Below are 21717 nucleotides of genomic sequence, written 5' to 3'. Positions count from 1 at the left end.
TGGAAGACAATGTAGATGGAGTTTAATTACTTTAGAATTTGATGGTTTATTGGAGTTGAAAGCTTTAGGTATCAAAATGAAGTTGTACACAGATTCGGTTGTATCAATCAACTATTATGTAAGTGGATTTGTATCTTGTTTCATCTGTTAAATGGATCATGAGTCGATGTGACTCCAAAGTTCCCCATATTCATGTTATTACGATATAATTAAAAGAATCATATTCTATTTTTTTACAACAATGAAAGTTTTTGAGGATAATGAAGTGATATATTTGAATTTTGCTAATCATTCTCACATATCTATGCTGGTTATTTTGTATTTCTAGGGCCAAAATTCTGAATGGGTGAATGTGTACATTAGCAATTTGAACCCATCAAATGATGATTAGATTGGAGTTTTCTCCCCTGCCAATTTCGGGTTCTTATCGTTTGTACTTTCTACTTTTGTCAATTTGTTTATTATATTTATAGCATCCTACTTCCATTTGTTAATTAATTAATAAAAAATGCATTGCTATAATTACATATATTTCTTAAAGTATAATAATAATTTTGAGAACATATTTTTTGTCCCACCTTTTTAGGTGCGATAAAAAGCTGCAATTTTTATCCATCTTGGGATAAAAAAAATAGACATGATAGTCTATTGTTTTCAGCATTCAACTTGCTTCCCTGAAAACTCAAGAGTCAGCCCTCCGTATTTATGCACTGCACCTATTAAGGTTTGTTCTTTTATTTATGACATGAGTCCTAGATAGTTTTTTATGTGCATTTTAAAAATGAGTAATCATTTGCTAAAAGATAGGGATAGCTAGGAAATTTTACATATATCTCAATAATTAGTTATCTAGCAACAATTCATTACATTATTATCCAAATTTAATTATTTTGTTATATATAATATCCGTTGTATTAATTTGGATGTGATTCATATATTTACATGTGAATTACATGTAAATCACATGTGATTCACATGTAGATCATATGTGATTCACATGTAAATCCCATGTGATTCACATATTAATCACATGTAAATCATCTATGAATGATATGTGATTCAAATGTAAATCACAAGTGAATTACATATGAATTACGTATATATGCACACATTCATATGTTAATCACATGTAATTCACATTTGATTCACATATAATTCACATGTAAATCACATCTGATTTACATGTAAATCATATGTGATTCACATGTAAATCACATGTGAATCACATATGATTTACATGTGATTCATATGTGAATCACATGCGATTCACATGTGAATCACATTCACATATGATGTTATATGTAAATGTGATTCATATGGGAATCGTATGTGATTCATATGTGAATTGCATGTGATTCATATGTTAATCACATTAAAATCACATATGTATTTTTGTGAGTGTTTTTGCATCAATTATTTTTTTTTTTAATTTTCTTGTAGATTAGGAAGAAATTGTGGTGAATATTGAAGAGGTGAAAATGATAAATTGAAGAAATTAAGGAAATATTGACACGAAGACATGAGAAAACGATTTGAAATTTGTAGCATTTTTTATTTTTTATATTTTATTTTGTATCGAATAAAATACTTGTACTATTATGTTTATAGATTAATTAATAAAAATGAGATTTTTTGTGATTTACTTTTGAATATTATAGTACAAAATATATATATATATATATATATATATATATATATATATATATATATATATGCATTTGAAAAAATATGCATATATACACCTAAAAATTTACTTTTTAAAAAAAATGCAGTTTTTTTTAAATGTTGTTTTTTTTTAAGTAATGTAACTTTCTTTAAAAAACTTGCAGTTTTTTTGAAAAAATTGCAGTTTTTCATTTTAAAAATGCAGTCTTTTTGAAAAAAAAATTAATTACAGTTTTTTGAACAAATTGTTGTTTTTTAATATATATATACTTCAATTTTTTTTTCAAAAATTCATGTTTTCTATAAAAAAAAAATTAAAAACTCTGCATTTTCTTTAAAAAAAAATGAAAAATGCTATATTTAAAAAAATCTGAAAATTGGATTTATGATGTAAATTTTTAGACATTTATATTAATATATTAAATAACACAAAAAAATTAAACATTAAATGAGATCGGTAAGATGACGATCATGTCTTTAATGAATTACTTTTGATCCAACGCTCCTCTTTTAGTTCTCGGGTTCTCAGAAAACTATGAGTTCTCAACCGATCTCACTCATATATATATATATATATATATATATATATATATATATATATATATATATATATATATATATATAGGTAGGTAGGTTCAAATGTTTCTCATATCTATTGTTTGCAAAAATACACTAATAGGAATTTAGTATTAATTAAATGTATATTAAATGCTATCTTTACTTATAACTCATTTTTATGGAAACTAATTAAATTCGTCATTAATATCAACAATAATATTCTTTGAGAATAAATTTATATCTAGAAGAATGAGAGTGTATTCTAATAGAATACACTCTCGTTCTTCATATTCCATACAACTTTATTTTATTTTAAGTGAGTGAGTCCTGAAACAAAATATGAATTCATATATAAAAACCTAGATGCGAATTCATTCTGAAAGAAAGTTATTGCTGACATTAATGACAGATTTAATTAGTTTCTATTAAAAGAGAATTATAATTATGGATATCATTTAATATACATATAATTATGGAAATCATTTAATATCTATATTTATTTAATTAAATAATTATTTAATTTACTAAATTCCTATTGGTGCATTCTAGCACACAATATATGTAAGAAACAAAATAACCTAACCCTATATATATATATATATATATATATATATATATATATATATATATATATATATATATATATATATATATATATATATATATATAGACCATGCTGCACCGATGTGCAATACACTGACACTCTCCAAGAGATTGAAGCTCGATGAGGATAGACATGGATGTGTCAAGCCACGAGGATGCTAGATGTCGGTTTTGATACCGTGTAAGATTGAAAAAAATTTAGAATATTCTGTGTTGCATTCCCATTAATCTCAAAGGTATTTATAAATTACCATGTTGACTACTATGTTGATATAATTTGAAAACTACATCAAATATAAATACAGAAACTAAGATAATATCAAATATTAGTATAATAATGTGATATATATATATATATATATATATATATATATATATATATATATATATATATATATATATATATATATATATATATATATATATATATATATATATATATAACAAATACAAAGATGTATTTTTGGTGTACAAAGTGTGTTTTTTTGTCTTAGATCAGGCCGACAAAACCAAAACGTATTCAGCTAGTTGAAGATAGGCGGGGTTCACTATTTTGTTAATTCACTCTCTTCTCATTTCTAGTACGTATACCATATGTTTCTTTACTTGTATGTTGGGAGTGGGTTACAAGATATGAATTATTTATATTGTGGGTTAAAAAAAATATAGAAATGAAAGAGGAGAGAAATTTTGATTGGTGATGGGGAAGTGGATTAGGAGGGTTGATGAACCTCCACCCTAAACTTTTTTGTTTTGTGATTTGATTTCTTTTAAAATGCAAGCCATATAACCAAAATCTTCAAATTTTGCAAAAGTAAATTGTTTGTGAAAAGCTAAAATTACCTTGAATTAAAGTTGTAAATACAACTTTAAAGCCATCGTAACATTCATCAATTTCAATTGTCATTTGCTCCAAAACCAAGTCTCTTCCATTTACAATTTAAAGTTGTAAACACATTTCAAATCGAAGATTATGAGTAAAACAAAAGTTCAAATCATCTTGATAAATACAAGGCATTTTGAAATCAGTTAAACAAAAACAAAAAAGAAGATATATTTCAAAAACCCTTTATCTTGAGATCTCAAAACAACAACAAAGACGACATTTTTAACGATTTTGGTTTCATACCCATGAAGAAGAAAATCAAATCACACAAAAAACAGATTGTATATAATATATATATATATATATTCTAAGCATTCAAGAAATTAAACAATAACAAACCTCACACAATCCTGAGTACAAGAACTTCAACTTCTTAAGAAGAAAAAAAAACAGGGATGAGTCATATATTTTATAATATTTTATAATATATATAACTTAGCTACCTTTTTTATGCCCAAATTTCGGAACTTTTTTTTACTCTATTTGAGTTGCAACTCACAAACTTAAAGTCTTAAAACCCCCCAAATGTACACCTTATACTGCACATAGTACCACCCCATAAAGCCATACCTCTTTCTTCAGCTAAAACGAACCACAATGCATGAAATATCATCTTTGCTTTCTCTTTTCAATGCTTCTGCCACTAGTTCCTTTGATGCCTTCTGTGGATCCTTGATCTTAATTGCTATGTCAACTGCTTCTTGATTTGTCATAACCTGAAAAAGTAAGCATAAATTAGAGCATCTTTGACTTTATAATCATTTGTTTGACTTTCACAACATTCAAACTTTGTTCTTGATGTGAAAGAAAAACATATTTCTTGAGAAATATCAAACATAGTTTCATTGAATAAAGGGTTAATCTCAAAAAGACCTTATATTTTGTGTTTTTTTTTCCAAATTAAACCTCAAAAAGACCTTGTATTTTTTTTTCGAGAAAAACTAAAAAGGGTGAGGGTTTATTTGGAAGCATTTAGAAGGTTGAGCGTTTTTTTCTGAAAAAAAAAATATACAAAGTTGAGGGCTTTTTTCGGAAAAAATGAAAAAAAGACAAGTTGTTTTTTAGGAAAAATAAATAAATTCGGTTTAATCCGGAAAAAAAAACACAAAATATAAGTTTTTTTTAATAGATTAAGCCATATCTTTATTATAGCAAACAACTTTCATTTTTTCCTATTACAACATTAAAAAATCTACCCTATATATATATAATACAACTTTCATTTTTTCATTGATTTTCCCAAAATGTCCTAATGAAAAAGATAAAAGTAGAATTCTAAATTCTAAATCTAATAAAAAAAGATTGAAAACTACAATGTTAATGAACGTATGTTGCTATTTCTTGCATTTAACCGAATGAGTGAATTCGCCATTTTCATGATAAAAAATAAAAAAATATATATAAAAAAAATAATTACCTTCCATAATCCATCACTAGCAAGGATGAGAATTTCTGTAGTTGAATCAATATCAGCATTTGTTACATCAGGATCAGAACGTAAATGATTCTTGAGATTTTTATCACCAAAAGCACGTGAAACTGCTAGTTGTCCATTCACTCTTGCTACATCTCCTGTTTATATCAAATATTATCATATTATATTTCAATATATATATATATATATATATATATATATATATATATATATATATATATATATATATATATATATATATATATATATATATATATATATATATGTATTCAACAAAAAAGTTAACTTTTTGTTATATCTCAAAAAACCAATATCTTATTTTACATTATTTGTAACAAATTTGTCACCAAACATGTAAAGGATCATGTTTAGATAGAACTCACCAAGAACATTCAGATGCTATGCTTTTATTAAAGAGTAATTACACGAATGGTCCCTATGGTTTGGAGTAATTTACACGCTTGGTCCCTAACTTATTTTTTTTAACTCGGAAGGTCTCTACTATTTGTTTTTGTTACGCGTTTGGTCTGTGTCTTACCTAAAAAGACTATTATTTAAATAGAAAAAAAATGATGGGGTAGGTAAGGTGAGGTGAGGAGGTGGGGTTGGGGGTGTGTTTATTTAAATAAATTAAAAAATCAAGGGCAAAATAGTCTTTTTATGTAAGATAGGGACCAAGCGCGTAACAAAAACAAATAGTAGGGATCTTCCGAGTTAAAAAAAAAAATTAGGGACCAAACGTGCAAATTACCCTAAACCATAGGGACCATTCGTGTAATTTACTCTTTATTAAATGACACTCATTTGGTTAGGGAAAAGTTGTGCTTATTGTTTGAAGTTTATCAAAAAGGATGTAAAATTAAAGAAATGAAACATATAAATATGGTAACAAAAGACTATGCAAATAAGGTAAATCTCTGATAAAGTCCCAATATTTTGGTTTTATCCCAACAACATTTATTTTTTGAACATAAAAAAGTCCGAGTTATCTAATTTTATACGACAATCCGTCATTTTCTATTTTAAAAAATAAATAAATAAATAAATAAATAGAAGCAGTTTCATTAATTTGGGCAAAATATAAAAAAATCCGGACTTTTCTATTAAAAATAAAATAAAAGTTATGATTAAACCGTAAACTTGCCCAAAATATCATAACAACTTCATTGAAGACCGAAATTACATGTTTCATTATGTATTAAGAATGATATTAAAACATTATTCTTTTAAAAATCATAAAAATTGATTAGCACAATGATGTTAATGTTACTATAATAGGAAAGTTTGATGACCTGGCATGTTGGAGACAAAACCTCCACGGTTTTCAATGCTGCCCCTTTCGGTATTGGGTTCATGATCAACACTCATTTGAATGGCCTGCCCTTTTTTAGAAAGAACTGCCCGAGAATCTCCAACATTTGCTACCCATAATTTTCTACCATCAATTAAAAGTGCAGTGACTGCAGTCGATCCACCTCTTCCCAAATCAGGACTATGAGAAAGAATCAATTCGTCTGTTCTTTCATACGCTTTCAAAATTGCCCTACTAGGATCTGTCCAAAATTCACCCTATAAAAAAAATAGACAAAAAAAAAAGATCGAATCATGGTAAACTTCTTCAAAAGTTATATATTTAATTCCCCTAAAAAGATTTAGTTGGAATTGGCTCCATTTGTTTAGAAAAGTAAACAGGACAGAGCATGACATGACATCACAGGACAATTTGTACTGTGTTTGACTTGCATCAGACTGAAAAGATTTAGTTGGAATTGGCTCCATTTGTTTAGAAAAGTAAACAGGACAGAGCATGACATGACATCACAGGACAATTTGTACTGTGTTTGACATGCATCAGACTGAAAGTACACTCATGTCAATGGAACAAAGATTTTTAATTTTTTTGTCTCATTCAAAAAGGTGGGACAAAGACTTGCTATAAAATTTCATGTGGGTTGAAAAGACATTAATGTCCTCCTAGTTCGACATTGATCATAACCCAAGAAAAAAAGCATGTCATGTCCCATAGTTTAAGCAAAATGTTTTGACCATTTCTCAAATATCTAAAATGCCCTTTTGTAAAGACAAATAAAGGGATCTCATGGATCCAAAATCAAAACCATCAAAGTTCATTTATAACAATGATAATCGTCAAAAAGGTAATTTTAACTCGGAATGTTTCAAATTTGGAATAATGAGTAGTAATAAAAGTTAAACCTCCTTTAGGATGTTGGAGAATAAATGCTTTTGAAGATATGCGGGAACACTATCTCCCAAATGGCCATCATATATAGCAAATAGTCCAATTTCATGTCCTTGATGAGGAATAAATTTTGCCACATGGTAATCTTCCATTGGATGATTAGCTTTCCCTTTAGCTAAGTTGAATCCATATTTGATGGATCCTTGGTGGCCCCGCCCCTTACCCGTGCCTTGTGATGATTGGCCGCCTGCAAACTAAAAAAGATAAAAGATTTTGTTTACATTTTGATAGTTATGAAATAAAATTAGACGTATCAATCTAAATAAAGTCCTAAATAGGTCAAATTAATCCACCTTGATACCAAATTATAACTCTTTAGGTAGTATAATAATTATATGGAAAATGGAAATCATAAAATGGAAAATAGAAATAACATTGTGTACATATTGGAGGTTTTTCATTTTGAATGTTGGAACTTGTTATTGCTATAGTGTGTGTATAGAGATATTCCATGAGAATATAACATTCTTTGTAGTTAACAAACCAATATGCCAATTATGAGCTATTGATTAACAATTTTATACAAGTTAAACGGTTGTTTATGCAATGGTGATTCACTTTTTTTTTAATTTATGTAATAAAGTGGTGGTTTAGACGAAAAATGCAATCACTTTTTGTTATAAGACCAAATTATGCAACCTTGTAACCAAAATCAATTACCTTAAATGTTTATTTATGTAATAATGTTTCACTATTTTGCAAATTAATGTAACAAGGTAACATTTTTCCACTATTTTAGAATAACGTAAATGTGGTTTAATGAAACACGTTACAAGTAAAAACTACTTTTTTGAATAAAGTGGAAAAAGGTGAAACGTCGTTGCGTAAACAAGCATTAAGCCCTATTTTATATTTATTTGGATCAAAAAAGAATCTTTGTTGCCTTTATTAAGGTTGTTCAAAACATTTGATTAGTAAACAAATAATTTACTTTTCTTGGTAAAAAAACTCAAACTTAAATAGGATGAAGGGAGTACAAATTTATAAATTTACTTTTCTTGGTAAATTTTCTAGATAAAGGTTATATATTTGACAATCCATTATTTCTTAGACTTTGATGTTTAAGAAAAATATTTGAAACAAAATGGAAATAAGTTAGGACTTAAGGAGAAAGGCCTCAATTCATGACTATTTATGATAAGTCATTCTTTTTGTATTAAGTAAGAAAGAAACACTTATATATAGCTTACCAAAATAAGTCGTGTCCCCATTAAGCCAAAAAGAAACAACACCTTATACATTTAGACTAATAGTCATAGTTAGGCTTTATAAACAAAATTATTTTCATTTTGTAAAGATCACACACTATACGTATATTTGCGACAAAAGTTTGACCATATTATAAATTTAAAAAAAAAAAATTTAAAATCCAAATGCACCAAAATAGCGGCTCAACCAACGTGATCTTGTTATCAAAAACGACAATTGATATGATCTCACTATAAAGGATTTCACAATGGTGGCTCAATAATTGGAACAAAAATTATAAAATTGATGACGAAATTTATACACGAAAAAAATTGGATAATGAACGATTTGTCACCCAAAAAACATGTTTGCAGGATTTGATAAATCCCAAATTGGGATACAAATAGCATTAAACTTTTGAACTTCCATAAGGGTCAAACTTGGCAACCTTTTTTAGGGTTTTATTCTTACCAACCTCCATCTTATAAAAGTTTGACTTTGATAGATACTTCATAGTTCATAAATTAGTCATATGTATAAAATAATCTTCAAATATAGGAAATTAGGGGAATCTTGTAGGCAAAAATGGATATCAATTCTTTATGATGATAATAATAGGCAAATATGTAGTTTTAGCTTTATAAAGATCGCTAAAAAAAGTTGAATTTTTTTTTGTGGGATTTCTAAAAATGAAATTAAACAAAAGTTATATACAAATACTCACTCCGCGACTCTCACACTTCTTGATCCTAAAATGGTTGACAGAAACCCTAATTGAAAATTATAATTTGATAAACAGTTAAAAAAATCCTAAACGAAATAGAAAGGAAACACAATTTTTGATGATCAATTGCAGAAGTATTATAGCATACGACAGCAATTTCCACACCCAATTTAGTTAATTTGCTTATTATGACACGAATTTAACATATAAAATTCATAATTTTACTTAAAAACGTGAAATTGGAAGCAAATTATAAAAAAGGATTTACGATTTTCACCTTTGAAACGGAATTGCAGCATAAATTACCCATGGAGTAATTCAGCCACCTTCAACACCTGAATCTACAACTTGACATCAACCACTTTTTCTAACAAAAACCCCCTTCAATTTCGGTATCTGTAAGTAATCAAAACATCAACAAAATTAGAAAAAAAAAATTCAAAAAAAAATAAATAAATAAACAAAAATTTCTGACGATCAACATAAAAACAACCCCAAATCAAAATCTTCACCAATTCTTGAAAAATCAGCGAATGGGTAATTCTGAATTTGAACTTACCGATCGCAAATCTTCCAAAATCACAAGAAAGATAAGCGCAATACAAAATGAAATTGGGGATGATTAAATAGGATGTATGAACACACAGATACTAAAATTAGATGTGTGTATCGAGTGTGAAGAAGGGTTTTAGGTTTTCTTGTGGACTTTGTAACCGTCCCTTGAAAAAAGGGAAAAAAGAAAGAGGGTTGAGCGTTGAGGTACTTTGATTTTTGCTCTTTGGATTCTTGAGAATTGCTGCAAAAAGGCAAGGGCTTTTTTTAAGGCCTAGGCTTCAGCATTCTCCTTCCCTTTTGACTTTCTTGTATTTATGATGACATTAATAATTTCTTTATGTGGTTGTATAATGTTTTAATAAACAGACCAAGTCAACAGCTGTCATTCATCATTCTCATTTCTATTTCTAGGGATTTATAATGATCATTTTGGTTTTGTAAATCTAATAAAAGCAATAAGCTTTGTAGTAGTAAGTACTTCGTGATTTTGGTCACTTCTTGTTGATAAGAGACTTTCTAAAAACAACTTTGGTTGATTTAAAGGAATCTTTGTTTTTTATAACCAAAATATCGAGACATGAGAAGACATATATTTTAGTTTAAACCACTAATATTGTATTTATAGTTTTGTTATTCGAAATTCGGGATAATGTTGTAAATAACAAATCAATTACGTATCTACGTTTTGTAGTGTTGTTGATGACAGAAAGATATCTATCGTCAATAAATTAAGATTCAAACCTTGTTTGAAACAAAATATTATCATAATTAAATGTGAAATGTATTAATTATAAAAATACTATCATAATAATATGTAAAATACATTAATACGCTCCCTAATTAAAGGATTTCATATTTAATTATGATAATATTTTTCATAATTAATGTTTTATTATGGGTACATAAGGCACATGTTAGAAAATGTGTGTGTATGTGTGTGTGTATATATATATATATATATATATATATATATATATATATATATATATATATATATATATATATCTAATAAAATAATAGTTTTGTTCTTCTTTTGACATTTGTCATCCTATTAGGCTTTCTAATGAATGTATATTTTATTCTCCTTTTATCATGTGCCACCTTATTATACCTCCTAATTAATGCATGTCACTTCTCAACCTATTGATTCTTCATTTCAAATTTTAAATTTCCCGCTTTAATTACATTAAATTTTTAACATTAATAAAAATTAAAATAAAATTAATACAAATTATAAATTGATATAACTTCACATATTTATTTAAATCAATGATTATAATTTTGTATAACTAAAAAAATCTCTTAATTAATAATTTATTTAAAATAATTTATTAACAATTTTGAGTTTTTACTATAAAATTTTCTAATAGAATATTAGAATATTTTACATATACGACAAAATCTAGTAGAATACTAGAATATTCTAATATTCTAAAAATCATATTAGAATATTTGAAGTGTAATATTATATTAGAATATTTTACGTATTTTTAAAAAACAAAACGGTAATTTTTATTTATTTTTTTAATTTTTTTAGGTAAATAAAATGACAAAAATAATAATTAAAAAAGAATTTTCGGATTTTTCGTTTTATTTTTGTCACTTGTCACTTGTCACACTCTCATTCAAATTGTAACACTCTCATTCAAATTGTCAAATGTCATTTTGTGGTTATTTTGAATTAATTTTTTTTCCACATGTCATTTTATAAGTTTTTCTATTTTATTAAATTTCACATAATATTTTAATATAGTAATTATAATAAATATAGTAATAAATGAATATCAATTTCATTAATGAACTTATATTTTAATTTCAAAATTCTCAAAATTAACGCTCATTAGTTTTTTTGTTTATTTATTTAAATTATTTGTTTAAATTTAAAAGATAAAAATCATTTCCATTATAATAATTCATTATTTTCTTATAAATTCAAAGTTTTCAAATATTTAAACCTTTATATATTTTTTTTAAAATTAACTCTTGTAATACATGGATCTCATAACTAGTATATTATTAAATCCTCACAACGTTGCTTTTCAATTTCGTTATTATTAATTGCTTCTTTAACTGGTTAGTACCATGTAGATACTATGTCAGCATGTGGGACTTTATTTTAGTATAGTTTTAGGTTTATTGTTGTAAAAAACCAACCCACCATTGAAATTTTTGTTTTAGTTCATTATCAATGGTTTAACTATTAAATCATGATTTAACATGTTACCAAATAATGATTTATCAGAAGATGTTTTACATTTTCGTTATGTGTTATATTTTATAACACCCAATTTTTTATTTTATTTTTTTATATTTTTTTGTGCAAGTTTCCTTGTCTAAAACTGATAAATTAAGTTAAATGTTATGGGATATTAACAAAAATATTCAACTAAAATTGTAACTTATTTTCTTAGCATAATGGTTTAGCTACTTTCAAAAATGTTGTTCGTCTGAAATAGGGTATTTGGATTAAACCTAATTTATTTCAGACTATGCTTATTATCATAATATATTTTTCTCACGTAATGATATATTTTGGAATACGTATTTCGAATCGATTAATACAAATTTTTTATTTTGGATGAAATAATTTTACCAAAAACCCATTTTAGACAACTAATATATAACATATTGTGATAAGCTAAGTGGTTGGAATCCGTGGAGAGAGAGAGAGAGAGAGAGAGAGAGAGAGAGAGAGAGAGAGAGAGCATAAATATTGTGATAACCTAAGTGGTTGGAATTCGTAGGAGGAGTGTGATAGTTGGTTAGTAGTATACATACATAAATATTGTGATCACCTAAGTTGTTGGAATTTGTCAGAGGAGTGTTATCGTTGGTTAGTAGTGATACATAGTTTTGAAAATGGTAATCCTTCATTCTATCTTATCCCATAATAGGATTTTTTTTTAACAATCGATCATAGATTCTATGCCTCTTGTGAAAATGGAAGAGAAGGAATTTCCTTTTTTCTCTTTTTTATGTCATTCGTTACAGTAAGACCATGAGAGATGAAAGGACGATTCGATCACTAAGGTGGCGTAACAACTGAAAGCAACATTTTTATTAGTCGGTGACAAAGTGACTGATGGTATCGTGATGACGTAGGGTGATGACAAAGGTTTCTTTTTTTGTCTTTTGAGATTTAGAAACTAAATTTTGAACGTTTACTTGTGAATGAAGATCAAAATTTTTAGATATACGAAGATTTGTTGGATTTTATTTGATTTATTATGTCTTTTTAAAGATGAAATACGAGTTTGAGGTTTGTTATGTGATTTGTTAGGATGTGATTTTTAAAGATTTAAAATATTACCTTTTGTTATCAAATTGAAGGAGCTAAATGTTTAATATTTTGAAGGTTGTTCGTGTTTCTTTCAATTTTTTAAACGATATCAACTGATATTTTTAAAAAAAGTCTTACAGATTCATGTATTAGTAATACCCCCATGCCCTAAGCGATATATGGATTCGACAACAACTCATGAGGGTTCAAGGATTCAAACTTGGGGGTTTTCATAAAAATACTATTGCGGTTTTGACGACATTCACAGTTATAGAACAACCGGCTTGACATCAAAATTATACAAGTTTTAAGCTATTTTCTACATTGTAAAAAATGCATAATATAGGTTTTAGGTTATAGATCTTCTACATTAGTAAGAAAATGTATTTGTTGCTTCTATGAGAAAAAAAAACATTAATGCATGTGTTGTTTGGTATAAAAGAAATTCCAACCATAATATCACAAGTAACAACAAAACATGATTTTTTTTTAGCATTAAATACTTTTCAACTCTAAGGGTGGTGGGAATAGAATCGGACGTGGTGGCCTCCGGTTGGTTGCCTGAGGTGGCTCCAAGCGGGCACACCGTCACTGATATGAACAACATCCCACCTTTCCCGATATCAGAAAAAGGTGTTCCTGATGTGCTATAAAACATTAAGTATGTTGGAAGTAAAGAAGGAAATGAGGGAGACGGGTTAGGAAGGATCTAACATTAGAGGGTTCAGCGGGAACATCCTTATGTATACCTCAGGACCAGCGACTAGCGACTTCAGAGGGTTCGACGACAACCATTTTGTCCACACTAATGGCACAAAAGATGATACCAAAAACATATGCATTTATTATTATGATTTTAAAATATCATATTCTTGTTAGTATTATATTATAAATTTAAAAATAACAATTATAATAGATACAAAAAGTCTATGGCCTAACGATAATAATGTGTTTGAAGTTTGTCCTTCTCCTTAAGTGGTTGAGAATTCAAGTATTGTGATAGACAAAAGGAGTAGTTTAGAAGTATGATTTAAAATGTGTGTGTATGTTAGACTTTCTAAAAAAACAATTATAATAGGGAATTAATACATTTTTTTATATTTATATTATGAAATTTTTGTTATAATAAAAGTGATAAATTATAAATGCATGCTAAATTTTTTAAATATCAAATTTAATATGGTACCTATTTTCTCTCTTTATTAGATTTCTATGATATATATATTGTAAAGTGTAAATACAAAGAAAAATAAATAAGACTATAAATATTAATTTCATCTAGGGCTAACTTAACTAAATGGTTAAACAAAATACCCAACATAAAACAAGCTCATAATACTTTATTATGCTAAAAGTTTTAGATATTTATTTATATATATATATATATATATATATATATATATATATATATATATATATATATATGTATATTAAATATCAAATTCAATATTATACCTATTTTCTCTCTTTATTAGATTTCTATGACATATATATATATATATATATATATATATATATATATATATATATTCTAACTATAATAAATATCTAAAACTTTTAGCATAATAAAGTATTATGAGCTTGTTTTATGTTGGGTATTTTGTTTAACCATTTAGTTAAGTTAACCCTAGATGGAATTAATATTTATAGTCTTATTTATTTTTCTTTATATTTACACTTTACACTTAATAATGAAACTCTAGTTGTTTTCTCTCCAAATTGTTATTAGTTTACATGATATCATAGCGATATCCGATCAATGGCAAATCTAGAACAAAAAAAAAACGTGGTTCTTTATTTAAATTAAACCGAAAAAAAAAATATGAAAATATAGGTCTTTTAGCAAAAATAAGGTAGGTCCTAAATTTTTTCTATATATATTTGTTGTATTGAAAAAAAAAGGTAGGTCCTAGGATCTACCTTGTGATTTGTGAATGCTTAGCTACGTCCCGATATCCGATCCAAATTATTTTATCTTTTGATGTTATGATTTGTTATTGTTAATTGAAAGATCAATAAAAATTAGTATTGTTCATTTCTTAGCATTATTCATCGACTCAACATTGATCAACGCTTGTATTGATCATATTGACAATGTTCATCGAATTGATATTGTTCATCTCTTGGTATCGGTCATCGGGAAAAAAAATATTATTGCTAGAACGTTCTTGGTTTGAGAGGCATATTCATATTTACTTTTTAGATATGTTAATTATGGTGGACGATGTAACATGTCGATAGTCATGTTTGGAATCAATGTACTGGTAATTTTCAAAGTCTTTCTTCGTTCATGTTATTGTTGTTAGTCCATTTTGGTTATTGTTAGTATTTTTTTGTTGTGGTTACTATTGGAATTTATCCAAATTTGCTACTAGTGTTCGTTTTTTTTTTTTTTTGTTAATATCAATATGTCTCATAAGGATGACTCTGTACAATCCATTAGTATTCCACTATATGACATAAATATGGTTATTGTAGTTATGTAATGTAGAATTTTTCCAGCAGGGCAAACCTTTATTAGTTGATTGTCATGGTAGAATGTTTACTAGGTCCTTGTATCATTTTCGTATGAGGAGCGAAATAGAAAGAAATTAAAATAAACAAACATCACATTACATATACATACAAAATACAAATACATTCCCTTTCAAATATTTTTATGCATCTTAGTTTCATCACCACACACACACACACACACACAGAGAGAGAGAGAGAGAGAGAGAGAGAGAGAGAGAGAGAGAGAGAGAGAGAGAGAGAGAGAGAGAGAGAGAGAGAGAGAGAGAGAGAGAGAGAGAGAGAGAGAGAGAGAGAGAGAGAACATAAATATTGTGATAGCCTAAGTAGATGGAATCCATCAGAGAGCATGATCGTAGGTTAGTGGTGATGCATAGTTTTAAAAATGGTACTCCTTCATTTCTTCTTATCCTGTAGTGGAATATTTTTTAACAATCATTCATACATTGTATGCCTTTTGTGATAAAGGACGAGAAGGAATTTCCATTTTTTCTCCTTTTTATGCCATTGGTTGTAGTAAGACCGTGAGAGGTGAAAGGTCGATTCGATCACAAACACGACATAACAACCGAAAGCAAAATTTTTATTAGTTGTTGACAAAGAGACGATGATGGTATTGTGATGATGTATGGTGATCACAAAGGTTTCTTTCTTTTCTTTTTTACTTTTCAAATTTAGAGTCTAAATTTTAAACTTTTACTTGTCACTGAAATTTTCTAAAGTTTTAGATATACAAAGATTTGTAGGTTTTTCTTTGATTTGTTACAGATTTAAAATGTTACCTTTTGTTACCAAATTGAAATAGCTAAATGTGTAATATTTTGAAGGTTGTTGGTGTTTCTTTCAATTTTTTAAACGATATCAATTGATATTTTTAAAAAAGTTTTACAGATTCATGTATAAATGGAAAATCCCCATGTCCTCGGCCCTATATTCGACAAATGCTAGTGAGGGGTCAAGGGTTCGGATTTGGAGAGTTTCCATAAAATACTATAGCGGTTTTGAAGACATTCACGGTTATAGAACAACCGTCATGACATCAACATTATACAAGTTTTAAGCTATAAATTTTCTATATTGGTAAAAAATGCAAAATATAGATTTTAGGTTATAAATTTTATACATTAGTAAGAAAATGTATTTTGTTGCTTCTTTGGGAAAAAAACATTAATGCATGCCTTGTTTGGTATAAGAGAAATTCTGACCATAATATCACAAGTAACAACAAAACATGATTTTTTAACATTTAATATTTTTCAACTCTAAGAGTGGTGGGGTTGGAATCTGTCGCGGTGGCCTCCCGGTTGGCTGAGGTGGCTCCAAGGGGGCACACTGTCAGAGATGTGAACAACATCCAACATTTCCCAGTAACAGAAAAAGGCGTTCCAGATGTGTTATAAAACATGAAGTATATTGGAAATAAAGAAAGAAATGAGGGAGACGGATTAGGAAAGATCCGACAACAGAGGGTTCATCGGGAACATCATTTTGTACTCCTCAAGGATTCGTGACTTCAGAGGGTTTGACAGCAAACATTTTGTCCACATTAATGGCACATACAAAAAATGATACCAAAAAGATATGCATTTATTATTGTAATTTTAAAATATCATATTCTTGTAAACATTTAAAAATAACAATTATATTATATACCAAAAGTCTTTCACATATCAATATTAATGTGTTTGAAGTTGTGTCCTTCTCCTAAGGAGTGAGAATTCAAGTATTGTGATAGACAAAAAAAACAGTTTAGAGGTATGATTTAAAAGGTTTGTGTATGTTAGACTTTCTAAAAACAATTATAATAGGTATTAATAATTTCTTGATATTTATATTATGAAATTTTCGTTAAAATCCAAGTGATAAATTATAAACGCATGCTAATTTTTTTTAAATATCAAATTCAATATTATACCTATTTTATTTCTCTTTAGTAGATTGCTATGATATATATATATATATATATATATATATATATATATATATATATATATATATATATATATATATATATATCTAAAACTTTTAGCATAATAAAATATTATGAGCATGTTTTATGTTGGGTATTTTGTTTAACAATTTAGTTAAGTTAACCCTACATGGAATTAATATTTATAATCTTTTTTATTTTGCTTTGTATTTACACTTTACAATCAATAATTAAATTCTAGTTTTTTTCTCTCTAAATAGTTATTAGTTTACATGGTATCATAGCGTTATCCGATCTAAATTATTTTCTTTTTTGATGTTATGATTTGTTATTGTTCATTGAAAGATCAATAAAAATCGGTATTGTTCATTGCTTGGCATTGTTCATCGACTTGACAGTGTTCATCGCTCGTATCGATCATATTGACACTGTTCATCAAATTGACATTGTTCATCTCTTGGTATCTGTCATCGGAAAGAAATGTTATTGTTGGTACGTTCTTGGTTTGAGAGGTCTATTCGTATTCACTTTTTAGATATGATAGTTACGGTGGACGGTGTAACAAGTATCAATTGTCATGTTTGGAACCAATGCACTGGTAATTTTCATAGTCTTTCTTCGTTCGTATGATTGTTGTTAGTTCGTTTTGGTTATTGTTAGTATTTGTTTGCTGTGGTTATTATTGGAATTTATCCAAATTTGCTACTAGTATTCGTTTGTTTTGGTTAATATCAATATGACTCATAAGGATGACTCACTACGATCCATTGATACTCAACTATATGGCATAAATGCGGTTATTGTAGTTGTGTAATGTAGAATTTTTCTGGCAAGGAAATCATATGTGGGGTATTGTCACTAGTGTAAAATGAGTACCGACAAGTATAAAAGCTAAAAATTACACCTTGTTACTAGATGCTTATAAAAATGGTGATTTCAAGATTATCACTTTGATCAACAATTTTGCTATTTAATTAATTGGCACCCAATTGGCTATGTAAAATGAGTACCGACAGATATAAAAGCTAAAAATTACATGATGTTACTAGATACTTAGAAAACTAGTAATTCCAAGATTATCACTTTGATAAAAATTTTTTTTGCTATTTAGTTAATTGGCACCCAATTGGCTAAATGTGATACAAAAAAAAAAAGGATGTTTGAGATCATTTGGATAGGTTGTATATAGGGTCTAATTTTGCTAATTATATACTAACAGTCACTTCAAGTGTATACTGGTTGATTGTAAGACATTAATTATATGTATTTAGTTGTGAAACTACTTTATATATAATTGTAAAGGTTACTCGCTAAGTTCGTTGTAGCTTAACGTTTTGTTATGTATGTCTTTCAGGTTCTAACCTCCCAACTTTTAAGCCAAAATTTTCATTTAAAAATAAAAGCATTTATTCCAATTACAACTTCAAAGATCTAAATAAAACCATTTGATTCAAAATATTTATCAGAGTATAGACATAAGAGTTATTAAGTGCGAAAATATCTAATGGATATGATGCAATCAAGCCACGTCTTTCCTTTAGTATAAGAAAACCTGCAACATTTAAACATAAAACCTTAAGCACAAAGCTTAGTGAGTTCGCTAAGACACCACATATCATACATAAAATCACGAGTCTATTTCAACTCAAAGTGAATGATATGGGCCAAATCTTAGTCTTACAATCACTTTCTGCCACGTGCCAAATCATGGTCTTTCATTGCAATGCCAAGGGCCAAATATTGGTCTTATATACACGTGTCAGGGGGTAGATCCTGGTCTTTCATAAAATTGCTAGGGGTCAGATCATAGTCTTTCGTATAATTGTCTAGGTCCAAATCCTGGTCTTTCATGCAAGAGTCACAAAGACAATCTTGCATCCTATATAGTATAGTGAGAAGACTCGTCTGAACTACTCAACAAAAGCTCAACAACACCCTTAGCAACATAATAGCTAACTCAATCTTCCTGAAGCCAAACTGAGACCAGTCCTTTATCAAATACCCAGTTATATCCAAGTTAGACCAAAACTCAAGCTGATCAAAAAATCAGCGGTTAAAGTCAACTCATTAGACTACCTTGTTGTGGTAAGACAATTTCCACTTCATGGTCTTCTCAATCAGAAAATGCGATGGAAATGTTCACCATGTCGTGGCAAGGCCTCTGCCACTTTATGGTCAGGCTGGCAATTCCATCTTTCTATTAAGTCATTAATTTGTTAAGTCCTTTGCTCAAACTTTCCAAAAGGCTTCCTTACATCCAAAAGATCTATAAACATCCTTACTTTATGGATTGATTGTAAGACCCTCAAGAGGTGTGTCAGTGGCGGAGCCAAAAAATTATTATGGGGGTACAACAATTATTAAAATATACTTTATGTAGTTATCCTATCTCGGACATTAAAATACATGGTACAATCCCTTTATTTTGGGGGTACAATAACATAGAACATGTTTACAAATAAATAAATAAATATATATATATATATATATATATATATAAAATAATTTTTTTGGGGATGCTGTAGTACCCCCACCGCCCCATGTAGCTCCACCACTGAGGTGTGTTATGGGAAACCCTACAAAAATTCTGGTTTGCGAATGTTTAGATGCCCTGCTTATGCTCATGTGACTGATGGTAAACCAGAACCGAGAGTAATGAAGTGCATAGTTATAGGATATGCATCTGGAGGGAAAGGTTATCGTCTGTGGTGTACAAAAGAAGGAAAGACTTCAAAATTCGCTATTATTAATGAATTTTTTTTGGTTTAAATGGAAAAACATAAAAGTTTCTTTTTTTTAGAAAAAAATTAACTCCATTTTAAATTAACACTACATAAAAACATGAAATCAAAACATACACATTTAATAAACTAAAGGTGATATTAAATGAACCCCCATCTACAATCACATGATTTGGGTCCTCTATACACTCACATAAAAATGGAGGGTGGCCTCTAGAGTTTTGTGTGACAAGAGGTTACCATTGAAACTTAAGGGGACTTTTTATAGAGTAGCTGTTATGACTGCCATGTTGTATGAATTTGAATATTTGTCGGCCGAAAAGGACCATCAAAGAAAGATGGAGAATCCATAAATGAGGATGTTGATGTGGATTTGCAGTAGATTAGATTCCGAATGTAATTATAAGACACTTGCTAGGAGTGGCTCGTATCACCAAAAAATTGAGGGAATGTCAGTTGAGGTGGTATGAACATTTTTTAAAGAGGCTCCCATCAACGACGATAAGAATGATAGAATCTATGGTGATCGAGGGTAAGAGGATGAGAGGACCACCAAAAAGAAAATGGTAGGATAATGTAAAGTTAGGCATGAAGGAGCTCGACCTGTTTCGAGGACATGATCTCTAGGCGTGGAGACTACACATCATGGTAAATGGGTAGCATAACCCCCTTGTTCAATATTGTTAATAAATAATTCTTGTATTTATGATGGAATCTTGACTTACCTATGTATTGGTTATTGCTCATGTAGACTTACTCCCTTTTTATTTGTTCTGCCTCATTTTGTAGGTCTCAGATTAATATGCTCCAAAGTTAATTATATCATGTTAATTTATGTTTTGTGACTAACTTAGATTATTCTAACCTTATTTTCTGACGCGCCAGAGCTCTCTAGGTCATGCTAATGGACCATATATCATCAATTGTCGATATTGACCTCTTTCTATGATTCTATCTCATTACAATGATTTATGAGATCGGTTGAAGTTGATGTTAATATTTTCGTTGTTGTTGTTATATGAAAACACATAAAAAGTTAAAAACACTATTTGACAATTCATCTAACAAGGTCTGCTTTTAATCACAAAATATCGTACTTTTGTTAGTATTATATTATATTTTTGAACATAAGAATTGCGATGAGTATGTATAAAATTAAGTTTTTTAAAATATTTATATTATACTTTCTTGATTTTTAAAATATTTATATTATGAATTGTTAGTATTAAATATCATATTTTAGTATTATACCTATTTTAAAGTTCTCGACTAGATTTTTATGTTGATATATTTTGTATAAATTTATTTTAAAATTTTACAATAAATATATAACGATATATGTATAAAATTAAGTTTGATATCTTTATGAGAAAATGAC

At 28.1% G+C, this 21717-nt stretch overlaps 1 protein-coding gene across 1 annotated transcript; it reads right to left on the bottom strand.

The window, feature by feature from the left end:
* Positions 1–4063: 4063 nt before the first annotated feature.
* Positions 4064–10103, bottom strand: LOC145061251 (putative protein phosphatase 2C 9). Its single transcript, XM_079008681.1, has 6 exons — positions 9879–10103; positions 9597–9715; positions 7362–7601; positions 6440–6716; positions 5130–5284; positions 4064–4428 (listed from the first exon to the last, which is right to left on the bottom strand). The coding sequence occupies exons 2-6, from the start codon at positions 9627–9629 to the stop codon at positions 4291–4293; spliced, it is 843 nt and encodes a 280-aa protein (XP_078864807.1). The 5' UTR covers positions 9630–9715; positions 9879–10103; the 3' UTR covers positions 4064–4290.
* Between the last annotated feature and the right edge of the window lie 11614 nt (positions 10104–21717).

The sequence above is a fragment of the Lactuca serriola genome, chromosome 7 (genome assembly GCF_051521515.1).
Source record: "Lactuca serriola cultivar US96UC23 chromosome 7, Lser_US96UC23_V15, whole genome shotgun sequence".
In the NCBI taxonomy this organism is placed as follows: Eukaryota; Viridiplantae; Streptophyta; class Magnoliopsida; order Asterales; family Asteraceae; genus Lactuca; species Lactuca serriola.
The sequence above is the reverse complement of the archived record's forward strand: the minus strand, read 5'-3'. Positions and strand labels throughout refer to the sequence as shown.

Bases quoted from the DNA above. Each gene is read 5' to 3' on its own strand.
- LOC145061251 (XM_079008681.1), bottom strand. From the start codon at position 9,629: ATGGGTAATTTATGCTGCAATTCCGTTTCAAAG. The intron at 6,717-7,361 runs GTTTAACTTTTA...TTTTTTTTATAG, and splicing joins TCTCCAACATCCTAAAGGAG to GGTGAATTTTGGACAGATCC. The intron at 5,285-6,439 runs GTCATCAAACTT...TGATATAAACAG, and splicing joins TTTTGTCTCCAACATGCCAG to GAGATGTAGCAAGAGTGAAT.